We start from the raw sequence: 12388 nt of genomic DNA on the forward strand, positions 1-12388 counted from the left end.
GAAACTGAGGCCCAAAGTCAAATGTTTTGCCAGTAAATAACAGAGTCAAGATTAGACCCCAGCCTCCCTCATTTTTCTGCATCTTTGAGAGGACTCTCAAGACAGGTCACTAGCTGTGCCAGCCTCGTCAGAATAAAGGACCCTGCAGAGTTTGTGGACATTTCAGCAAGTCACTGTTTCTCTATGGGCCTCAGCTTCCTCAAATGTAAAACAAAGATGAGGGGGGCGGTGTCAGATGGTCCTTAGCCTCTTCCCCCTTCATTTTCTAGTGCTGCATTTTATAAAATCTGTGATAGAGCTAACATCCTGGATTCGGATATCCTTGTTGGCTCCGATATCCTTTGGTTCTATGGTTTTCAGTGCCCTCCCAATCCTGACATTCTAAGGCCCCTTCCAGCTCTGACATTCCCTGTTCTAAGGCCCCTTCCAGCTCTGACATTCCCTGTTCTAAGGCCCCTTCCAGCTCTGATATTCCCTGTCTCTGAGAGTCTTTTCTAAGCCCCACCCTACACACAATAATCATGACATTCTTTTTTCCATGGTTATTTCCCAGCTGCTCCCTGAATTATATACCTTGGGAGGCAAGGGGAGAAAGTGGGAGAAGTAGGAATTGGGGATTAGGCTTGGCTGACCACAGAACCATACTTGTGCGTCCCCTCATTCTGGGTCCCTCTAACACTGCTTGTCCTCATGGAATCAAATGCATCTCATATTGTGAGGATGGGTCTTTCCAATTCACATTTATTAAGCACCTCCTATGAGAACATCCCCTGATGCTATGGGCCCATCATGAGCAGAATTCATACCTTGAAATGCCTCCCCAGGAGTGATGATAGAATTGCCCGAATCTGCTCATATGCTGGAGTCAAGCCCCACTTATAAGCCCCACATGCATCTGGTCCAGGCAATTGGTGTAATCAATGACCAATTGATTCTCATGCCTCTGACACGGGCAGGGATGGATTAAAGGGACAGAGAGCCAAGGGCAAGAGGGAGAGCAAAGGCAGGGACATGAAAAGGAATAAGGATCAAGGTTCCTAGATCAAAAGCTGAAATGAACCCCAGGGGCTATTTTAGAATGACTCCCTTACTTTACAGATGAGACAACTGAGATCCATGGAAGCCATGACTTAAGCTTGAGGTCTTGCAGGTTGTAAATCTCAGAGGCAGGTTTTGAATCCAGGCCAGGCCCCCCAATTCTAAAGCTAAGGCTCTTTCTTTCTTTCCTTCTTTCTTTCTTTCCTTCTTTCTTTCTTTCCTTCTTTCTTTCTTTCTTTCTTTCTTTCTTTCTTTCTTTCTTTCTTTCTTTCTTTCTTTCTTTCTTTCTTTCTTTCTTTCTTTTGTTGATGAGGCAATTGGGGTTAAGTGACTTGCCTAGGGTCACACAGCTAGTAATTGTTAAGTATCTGAGGCCGCATTTGAACTCAGGTCCTCCTGAATCCAGGGTTGGTGCTTTATCCACTGTGCCACCTAGTTGCCTCAGGCTCTTTCTACTGTACCCTGTTGACATCTCCATGTCTCTGGAAGGTCCAACACCCAAAAGCAAATGTTTGCTAATTATTTAAGAGAAGCCAAATGGTTGGAAACTAGCTCAAAATCAAGAATCAATATGGACAGGTGGGAAAACAAGAGCCTGTGATGGGGAGAGACTGCCTATCCTAGGACATCCAGTGTGTCATTTTACACATAATTAGCACCTGATCAATAGGTATTTGTTGATGAATTATAGTCCCAGGCCCACCACTGACTAACTGGATGAGCTCAGAGAAGACACTTGACCTCCCTGGGCCTCAGTGGTCATGATCATGTAGGACACTGGATGAGACAATTCCCTAGGATCTTAGCGGTTCTCAGATCTATGAGCCAAGAAATAAACAGAAACCAAAGAGAACTGGACAACAGAGTAGATTATTAACAAGGCAGACAGGGACCAACCACAAGGAAACCTTGAAATGAAAGAAATTCTTGCCCAGCCAGAAAATCATTTATGTGCTTAGGAGCTTCCCAGGTATGGGCCCATATTTGGAATGTGGGTAGAGTAGAATGGGGATGGAGAGAGAGGTCACATTATGTAGGAAGTAGAAAAGGCAAGATTTGAACCCAGACCCTCTAGGTCCAACATCAGTGCTCATTCTACCCTGCCAATTCCCCATGAGTGTGCTCTCACAGTCTAACTCTGACTCTGATGTTTGTGGGATTGTCTGAATGATCCTGAGATGGACCATGCCCTTCATCTTTCTCCTCCCCCAAACCACCCAGTTACCATGGCACCATCCAGAGACCCATGTTTTGTGGTCCATGCTACACAGCTTCAAGACAATGTGAATAAAAATCATTTCCTCACTCCCATTTCAAAGGTTTTCCAGGCTTCCCAGAGATAAGAGGATTCTGCTGACCTCCTGGGAAAGGAAGCCCATTGGTTACCTGTCATCACTGGGACAGGAGTCCACATCTTCCAGGGCAGCCTGCAGATCGGCAATTCGCCGTATGGACACCTCGAGGTCAGCCTGTAATGTCAGCCTCACTGCTAGGAGCTCCTCCACACGCTTCTCCTGCAAGACAGAGATGCCACAAGTTGACAATTTGCTCAAATAGTTACAATCACCTTCACTTTCCAATAGGTCCTTCCCTTTTTGCCCTCCCAGAGAGCAATACCTCCTAATAAATAAAAAGGGAAGAGAAAAAAATCAACAAATTAACTGAAATATCAACCAAGCCTGGCATTCTAGACAGTGTCCCACACCCGAAGTCCCCATCTCTGCACATAAAGGAAGGGGATTTCCCTCCTTATTCTGGGGCCAAGCTTGGTCACTGTAATTACTGAGCATTGTTACCAGTTTTGTGGTTGATTCGTTGCTCCCCACTGACATCATTATAGGCTTTATGGATAATGTTTTCCTGCTTCTGCTTACTGCACTCTGCACCAATTAATCATTTTTTCCCATGCTTCCCAGAATTAGTCACAGTCATCATTTCTTATGGTACAGTGATGGTCCATTGCATCCAGGTGACATCATTTCTTCAGTCATTTTCCAATTCATTGGATTATGGATTTAGAATTGGAAGGGTCCTTAGACTCCATCTAGTCCAACCTCCCCCATTTTACCTATGAGGAAACTGAGGCAGAGAGATGCTGAATGACTTGCCAAAGGTTACCCAGCTAGTCAGTGCCTGAAGCAGGTTTGAGCCCAGAATTCTGCATCTGCTTTGTTTCCAGCTCTTTGCTATTACATAAGTATTTTGTATATATGAGGGAGATTTTCTAACTATAAGAAAGCACACCAGCATTCTCTGAAGGCCTGGACCATATACCAAGGCCATAAAGACCAGGACTGGTGTGCATCCTATGGACATTCCCAGAGAAGATTTACCCAAGTGGGTGGTGGCAAGAGAAGGGTGACTGCTCCCTTTCTGCAGATGTTGCTCATCCCACCCATCCTTGCTATAAGGAGTAGGACAGGCAGGCTGGGACCACTCTTTCCTCTGAACTCCCATCCCATGATGAACCTCTCTTCTGACACTGAGCACACTCTCCTCCGTATTGAAGCAACTTATGAACATGGAAGGCAGGGCATGTCACTTGCTTATCGACCCAGCACATGCCCAGTGCTTAATACATGATCGCTGAATTGGCATTGACATTGGAATTGACATGGATAAAAACCACCTGTCAATGAAAGCTGCCATGCCAGAGTGCAGAGTGGGAAGTTTCCTCTCATCAAGCAGAGAATGGATGACCCTTTGTTGGGAAAGTTGCAGAGAAGATTCTCAATGAGGTATGGATTAGACAAATGCCCCAGAAAGTAGTATGATACCATGGAAAGGGCACTGCCTCTGAAGTCAGAGGTCCTGAGTTCAAATCTTGCCTCGGATGCCTTTTATCTGTCCCTTGGGAAAACAATTTCATTTTCTTGAGTCTCAGTTTCCTCATATATAAAAGGAAGGGATTGGGTTGATGTCCTCTGAGGACTCTTCCTACTCTATATCTAGAATCCTATGATCTCTAACATTCTTTCCAACTCCAAGTTTCTATGATCCAAACCAAAGAGAGAAATCCAAGCAAAGTGAATTTTATTTAACCCTTTGGAAGTAGCAAAATGAAACCAAAACCTTCCCAAGAAAAGCCAGAGCCCTCATCCCAATTCCACTCCACATGAAGGCCTAGAGTATCCCTCAATCCAGCTTCCCATCTTTGAAGTCAACGTTTTTGAATTGCATCAGAGTTGTAAGCTCAGACAGCTTGGAGCCTCAGGCTGCTGCTGGAACTGGGTGCCACATTCAGAGCAAGGGCTTTCTGGTGACTGCAATGTATTCATTTGGCATTGCCAAAGAAAGGAAGTATCAGCATTCTGAAGACTAAGGAATGTTCCTTGGCTGTAGTATCCTAAGATCTCTGAATCTCTGCACTGGAAGGGGCTTCAGAGACCATCCAGGCAAACCAGCCCTAAACAAAAATCCCTTCAATAGTATGAGCCCGGGGCGGGGGGCAGCTAGGTGTCACAGTGAATAAAATGCACCAGCCCTGGATTCAGGAGAACTGGAGTTCAAATCTGGCTTCAGACACTTGACACTTGCTAGCTGTGTAACCCTGGACAAGTCACTTAACCCTCACTGCCCCGCAAAAAAAAAAAAAAAATCACTCCAACGAATGTCCATCCCTTCTGTTTGAAGCCTTCTGGGGAAGGGAAACACTACCTCCCCATTCAGCAATACACTTCATTTGGGGAGAGCTCTTATTTTTAGGAAGTCTTCTCTACATCAAGAATAAACCTGCCTCTTTGTGATGGAAACTTCTCTCTCCAAGATTATTAGTGCTCTCTTGAGTACTTCGTCCAAGGCTCTGGTCCATTGCACCTTAAATATTCTGTACTCAGTTATGTGTGTTCTATGTTCCTTTCCACTTCTGACATTCCATTTTCTAGGTTCCCTTCCAAGTCTGACTTTCTCTGTTCCGTGTTTGAAGTTCTTTTCCAGCCTTGACATTTGCTGTTCTATTATTCTTCCCAGGAAAGGGTTTCAGATTGACTGACTACACAAGTCTAAGGAAAGAGCCACAGGCGAAAACTGTGACAGCAGCTGACAATTACAGTATGCAAAGGACAGCTCCTTTGAAGGACTTTGGTCTGTGACTGAAGACTCACATCCCTATACAGGACATAATGACCATCAGGAGCATTGCCTTCCAACATAGAAGACAAGGAATATTCATATAGTTAAGTCTCAATCACCTGCACAAATAGAACTTCTCTTAAGGCATGGGATGAGCAATGCTAGAGAAGAGATTATTCCCTCAAAATGACTTTAAGGCTTTAGAATTCAATCTTTCTTCCTCCCTCCTTCCTGCTCTTCCTTCCTTCTCTCCTTTCCTTCCTTCCTTTCTTCCTTCCATCCTTCCCTCTCTTCCTTCCTTCCTTCTTTTCTTCCTCCCTTCCTATCTCTCTTCCTCCCTCCCTCCTTCCCTCCCTTCTTCCTTCCTTCCTCCCTCTCTTCCTTCCATCCTTCCTTCTCTCCTTCCTCCCTCCCTCCCTCCCTTCCTCCCTTCCTTCCCAGAACACAGGGAATGATTTATTTCCTAAATGTCTGACTCATGCTCATATATCAAATAAGCATGCTCTAGTATTATAGCATCCAGTTAATGCTAAGGAAAAGCACCTGTGAATTGTGGTGACAGGGGTAGGAGGAAAGCAGCCTGTGATTTTAAATTGTGTGGGTAAGCCACGTTTAGATAATTGAGAGTTGGTGACATATATCATTCCAGAGTTATAGAAAATTAAGAGCTGGAGGGGATCTGAGATGTTACCTAGTCCAGCCTCCTACTCAGTGAAGAAATTATTTCATCAGCACCCATAGGAGGTGGTCCTCCTCTAACCTCTGCTTAAACACCTGCATTGACAGGAAACTCACCACCCCACAGGGCGGTCAAGTCCATTGTTGGTCAGCTCCTATTCTTTATATTGAGCTAAAACCTAGCCTTCCTTATAACCTCTACCCATTGGTATTAGTTGTAAGGTTAACATACAAGGTTTGGAAGACCTGATGGCATTCAATTCTTTTTGTTTGTTTGTTTTGGTTTGGTTTGGTTTTTATTTTTATTGGTGAGGCAATTGGGGTTAAGTGACTTGCCCAGGGTCACACAGCTAGTAATTGTTAAGTGTCTGAGGCCGGATTTGAACTCAGGTCCTCCTGAATCCAGGGCCAGGGCTCTATCCACTGCACCACCTAGCTGCCCCAGCATTCAATTCTAATTTCAATTAGATTTTAATTAGATTCTAATCTCAGGGAGAATTCCTTGGGGGAAAGTTGCTTCATCTCTTTTGGCTTCAGTTTCCTCCCTTGTAAAATGAAAATCCTAGAGTTGATAGCCCCTGAGGGTTCGCCTAGCTCTAAGATTCTAAGGTTGTAGAAAGTATTTTAAGAAAGTTTTCATGTCAGGGGTAGCTAGGTGGTACAGTAGATAAAGCACTGGCCTTGGATTCAGGAGGACCTGAGTTCAAATCCAGCCTCAGACACTTGACACTTATTAGCTGTGTGACCCTGGGCAAGTTGTTTAACCCTCATTGCCCTGAAAAAAAAAGTTTTCATGTCTCCATATTGCCTACCACCAAGTATAATGCCTGAACAAAACAGGTACTTAATTAGTATTCACTGGATTAAACCAATGAACAATCATTTAATAAGTACCTACTATGTGCCAGGTGAGAAATAACATGGAATGGTGAATAGAGAGCCAGTCTCTAAGCACCTATGCTGTGCCAGGTGAGAGGCAGCATGGAATGATAGAGATCCAGTCTATAAGTCAAGAAGACCCATGGTTCAAGTCCTATCTCTGATAGACCCTGGCTTGTATGACCCTAGTCAGCTGCATCTCAGCATCCCAGGTGACAGAGACTCTGATTTGCAGGTGGGGGGGGGGTGGCGGTCTTCACTGACAATTCTCTACACCAATGCAATCCAAGGACCAGACCACTGTCTCATGTAAACACAATTAACTTTCATTAATCCCACTTGCCAATACCCCTTCTAGTTCCCTGAGCTTCTTTTGCTGTAGCAGGCATTTCAGAGCAGGTGATGATCTGTATTGAGAGTTTACTTCTCCAGCAAAACAATGGAAGCCCCACACCAATGCAATCATGGGCATGGTTTAAAAGAATGTTCCAGGCACTGTGCTAGGCTTGGGGGAATACAACAATAATCCCTCCCCTCCCTTCTCCAGGTCTCCCAGTATTCTTTCTTTGGGTACCTACACATTCCCCATTCTCTTTAGACAGAAGGCTAGATGTGGGATGCCCTGGGAGAAAGAGAGAAGGTTAAGAGAAAGGACTGAGGTACCTGAAGAGGAGGCCAGAGAAGGAAGAGAGGAGGAAAGGGTCCCCATTTGTGACCAACTCTTCTCTATCCATTGGGAAGCAGCAGGTAGTGGCTAAGGCTAATCCATCAGTCACATTGTTTGCCTTAGGAACTGTCAAACATCTCATAGGGGACCAGAAGCCTTTGCTCCATGCCAGCATTCCAACTCCCCAGTCTTAATTTGATCTTGCTTCCTCTCAGAACCCCAGAGAGGAGAGGGAAGGAGGGAGGGAGGGAGGTGGAAACAGAGATATAGAGAGACAGAGACAGAGAGAAGAAGCAGTAGCAGCAACCAAGAGCATCTGAACCACCACAAGGGCCAAGCGAAGCCAAGCCTGGCAGGAGGGGAGAGGTGAGCAGGCTTTCTGCAAATTTCAGCTGATTGAAGTTGCTAGCTGTAAAATTCCCATCTCAGCGGTGACAAGGTGAGAGATGATTTTCAACTCAGGCAGCGACAGGCCTTCACATAGGAGCCAGCCTGGCTGTCAGAGCCCATAATGAAAGCTCCAGAATCACAGGGCAAGTTGGCCTTAGGGGAATAACGGTGAAGTTCATAAAAACATGCAAAGGAGTATTCAGCTTCAGACAGCCCAGAATCCAATGGCTTGGGGAGTCTAACCAGGTGACTGTGAGAACCCTTGGCCGAAATTAACCCACTCCTCACCCCAACAGACCCACTGGCTCCCTGAAGTTTCAGCAATGAGATGTTTCAGAAACTCGGATTCAGTTTTGAGAGGAAATTGGGTCTCTATGAGGGAAGGCCACAGGCTGCATGAAGAAATCTCGAGATTTACAAAAGGCAGTTAAAGTCCATCCATTACAACCAGTTCTCCCAGAGAATGACTAAGTTAGAAAGTCCTGGTGTGGGGACAGTCCTTCAGCTACAGTCGCCTTTCCATTATACTGTTGTTGTTGTTGTTGATCTTCAGTTTTCAGGCATGTCTGACTCTTCTTGACCCCATTTGGGGTTTTCTTGGCAGAGATACTGGAGTGGTTGGCCATTTCCTTCTGCCACTCATTTTACAGATGAAGAGACTGAGGCAAATAGGGTTAAGTGACTTGGCCAGGGTCACACAGCTAGGAAGTATCTGAGCCCACATTTGAACTCATGAAGATGAGTCTTCCTGACTCCAGGCTTGGTGCTCTAGCCACTGCTCTACCTAGCTGGCACAATTATCTAGTGACAGGGGATCATGGGATCATCAATCTAAATCTGGAAGGGACCTCAGAGGCCATCTAGTGAACTTCCTTCAATTTATACATGAGAAAACTACAGCCTAGGAAGTATTTAAGTGGCTTGCCAACAGTCACACAGAGGAGTAAGCAGCAGAGCTGAGATTTGAACCTCTGTCCTACTCCAAGACCTCTTGATAGATAACCCAAGATCCTTTGCTTCATCATTTCTCCTGCTGCCTGTCTTTTGGACATTTTTCCAGATACTTAGAAAGACCAGTTGGCAGTTCCTGAAGAAGCTTTTGATGAGGGAGAGAAAAGAAAAGGTTGAAAAAAGTCCTGTGGGGCTGTTTCATTCCTATCTTTGTATCCATTATACATAGATCCTTGTTTGCTAACTGGCCAATATTTGGTCCTAATAAGGCTTTAACTGTGAGGACAGATATGTGCTCCCACCGCTACCTCTGGATATCAATGTTAAGCCGCTCAAAGTGCTAGGATATTGACTACTCTTGGTTTATACTAACAATCTGATTCTAATCTACCTTTCCCACCATATTATACATTACTCCCCTTCCCACAATCTTTGGTCCAGCCAAACTGGTCTTCTTGATGCTTTTCTCACTTGATTCCATTTCCCACCTCCATGCTTTTGTACTGGCTATCTGCCATATCTGCAATACACTTCATTCTCACCCCCCAGTTTCCTTCAAAGTGCAGCTTAGGTGATACCTTCTATAAAAAGTCTCTCTTTACCTTCTCTAGTTGCTATTACCCTTCCTCTAGATTACATTTATTTTGTATATATAAAAATATTTCATTTGATCTTTACAACAATCCTCATTTTATAGAGAAGGAAACTGAGTCTCAGTCAAGTGACTTGGCCAAGGTCATATAGCTAGTGACCCATGGCTCTGCCAACTAGAAGTCCACTCTGATTCTTCCCACTAGCACATTATGGCTTCTTGTTTTTCCAGGGAAGGATCTCTATTCTTTATAGTCAGGGTGAATGTTCTCTCCTGTGGCTGGCCACCTAGCACCTCTCATGGAGGATAGGTAGGAAGTCTGACTAACTTCCCAAACTCAACTTGTGGAGTTGGTTCCTTGATAGCAATTCAGGTAAAGAATTTGGAGAGAGAGGTTAAAACAATGGCTAAGGAAGTGTTTTGAATTATTCATGGATTTTATTTAACAAGGTCTTTGCTTTCCTCCATTAGCAGGGAGTGAAATCACCTTCTAAGCTCCAAGAGGAGAAAAATAGGGAACTAGGGCTCCCTCTGTTTTCTTTTCTTTTTCTCTCTTTTCACATCCCTCATTATCTCATCTTTTTTTACTCCTGTCTTTCATGAAGATATAGCCCTTCTCCTTGACAAGGAAAACTCATGTATCCTGTCTTTTCTAGCAGATTGCCCCAACTATCATCCTTACTCTCTCATCTTCAGTCTCTCCCAATCTCTTGGCTACTTTCCTGATGCCCATAAGCATGTCCAGGTCCCTCCACCTTCTATCCTTAAAAACAAAACTTTTCAATTGATCCTACCATCTCCTCTAGTTACCATCCTAAATCTCTCCCCTTTTGGGGGTTAAACTCCCTGAAAAAAAGTCATCTATACTTAATGCCTTCACTTCCTTCTTTCTCGCTTGATTCTGAACTTTCTGAAATCTGGCGACTAACCGCATCATTTAACCAAAACTACTGCTTCCAAAGTCACTAGCGACCTCTTACTTGTCCAACTGAATGGTCTTTTTGTCAATTTTGATTTTTCTTGACTTCTCTAATGCCCGTGACTCAAGAGTATGTCTTTGCTTTTCTGTGTTCCCAGCACTTAGGACAGTGCTGAGCATATAGTAAATAAATGCTCATTAACTGGTCTTAGTTGGAGAGTGACCTATGTGCTACAGTCTGCCAAGAGCTTCTCCACTGCGCTGGCATTATATGACTACAATGTCATTTCTTTGGTGATATGTCATCATGATGATATTATGGAAAGATCTCAGGCTTAGGATTCAGGAAGCCCAAATTCTAACTCTGTTACCTCCAGTTTTAGTGACATTAGACAGGGTACTTCCCTCCTCTGGGCTTCAGTTTTCCTATCTGGATAATGAGGGTAAAGGAGTAGATGATATCTATGGTCTCTTCCAGTTCTAACATTCCGTGTCTTTAAGATCCTTGATAAAGATGCAAATAGCCTGGAAAATGGTAAATTATTATCTATTAAAAACAAAACAGGACTGGCTGTCAAAAAATAAAAGGAAAGGAGGAAGAGATGTGCTTGTCACATAGTGAGGGAAAGGGATAACTTGTAGAGAGATCACCCACTCTACTGATATTCAAGGGATGCCAAGTAAATTTGAGGAGGGTACCAAGAAGTTGTGAGCCCCTGTAGTGAAGTCATGGAAGCACAGGAGCCGGTGCACTATAGGACGGGAAGACATAGGAAAGCTTGCAATCTGCACCCTGGAGGGAATGCCCACAATGGAAAGAGAATAGAGCTATTGAAGTATTTGGAGTTTGTTGACATAACAGAAGATATAGCACTGTTCCTGGCACATAGTAAGTGCTTAATCAATGTTTATTGGTTAAATTGGATTGGCTTACACTATGAGGGAAGGGATTTTGTTGTTATCACATTTTGATAGGAGGGAAGAGATCAAGACTTGCTTGGTTGACCTTGAATTTGAGGCTGAGAGGTAGGGTTCAAGATGCCTGGCCACATGGTTAATGGCATAAAAGAAAGACAGACAGGGAAAACAGACATCACAGCCATCATAATGTTATCCAGGGCCTGTGCTGGATGGAGCAGGAGCTTATTTTTATATCTTGAATCTCCAATTTTAACAGCATTCTCCAGCATCTTCCCTTGATCCTGACCCCCATCATTCCACTTCCCAGTCCCATGAGAACCCTTACCCAGGGTGAGATGGAACTCTAATCCTGAGCAAAAAAGAGTAAGCAATCAGCAGCCAATCAAGCAAACTGACTCCTTCAGAACTTCCACTCAACAAACAGATGAAAACAGCTGATTACAGATGTAAGCCATTAAACAAAATAGAGTCAATATATACCATACACAAAACTAGTGCCCTCAGCATGCTGATAAGGAAAGGGAGCCAACCCAAGGGAGGCTTCAGCACCTGGGAGAGCGAACAGCAACTCTATGAATGACTGCCTCCTAGAACCATAACTGGAAAGACCTTAAAAGCCATCTGATTCAACTTCCTCGTATTGCAAATGGTTAAGAGAGGTTAATTGAGTTACCCAAGGTTATGCAGGAAGCAAGAACTTGAAATGGGATTTGAACTAAAGTTCTCTGGCATAGGGTCAGCTATGTGACAAATGGAGAGAGCACAGGGCCTGGAGTCAGCAAGACTTGTGTTCAAATCTGATCTCAGACACTTACTAGCTGTGTGACCCTGAGCAAGTCACTTCACCCTGTTTGCCTCAGTTTCTTCACCTGTCAACTGAGCTGGAGAAGGAAATGGCAAATCACGCCAGTATCTCTGTCAAGAACCACCCCCCCCCCAAAAAAAAGTCAGACATGACTGAAAATGGCTCAACAATAACAACAGCAAAATCTGACCCCAGAGTTCTTTCCACTGAACCGTGCTGCCTCCTAAATAATATTCTTTAATAAGCTCTTGTGGAAAGAATGGGATAGCACTTCCAAATAGCATAAGTTCATAGAATATAAAGGCAGAAAGGATCTTAAAGATGACTTAGTCCAACCTCTTCATTTTACAGATGAAGAAACTGACGTCCATAGTGGGGAAATGACTTTCCCAAGGTGACATTCATAATAAACAGCAGAGCCAGGATTTGAACCCAGCTCCTCTGACCTGAAACCCAGTGCTCTTTCAACTGCACAAT

At 44.1% G+C, this 12388-nt stretch overlaps 1 protein-coding gene across 3 annotated transcripts in view; it reads right to left on the bottom strand.

Moving 5' to 3' along the window:
* Positions 1 to 12388, bottom strand: part of MYO18B (myosin XVIIIB) — a 346197-nt gene that overhangs the window by 52056 nt on the left and 281753 nt on the right. For all 3 annotated transcript variants that reach the window (XM_043977482.1, XM_043977483.1, XM_043977484.1), the window contains exon 40: positions 2425 to 2552. In XM_043977482.1, the coding sequence (XP_043833417.1) occupies positions 2425 to 2552 (128 nt within the window). The remainder of the gene's footprint in view (positions 1 to 2424; positions 2553 to 12388) is intronic.

This window comes from Dromiciops gliroides, chromosome 1, assembly GCF_019393635.1.
Source record: "Dromiciops gliroides isolate mDroGli1 chromosome 1, mDroGli1.pri, whole genome shotgun sequence".
In the NCBI taxonomy this organism is placed as follows: Eukaryota; Metazoa; Chordata; class Mammalia; order Microbiotheria; family Microbiotheriidae; genus Dromiciops; species Dromiciops gliroides.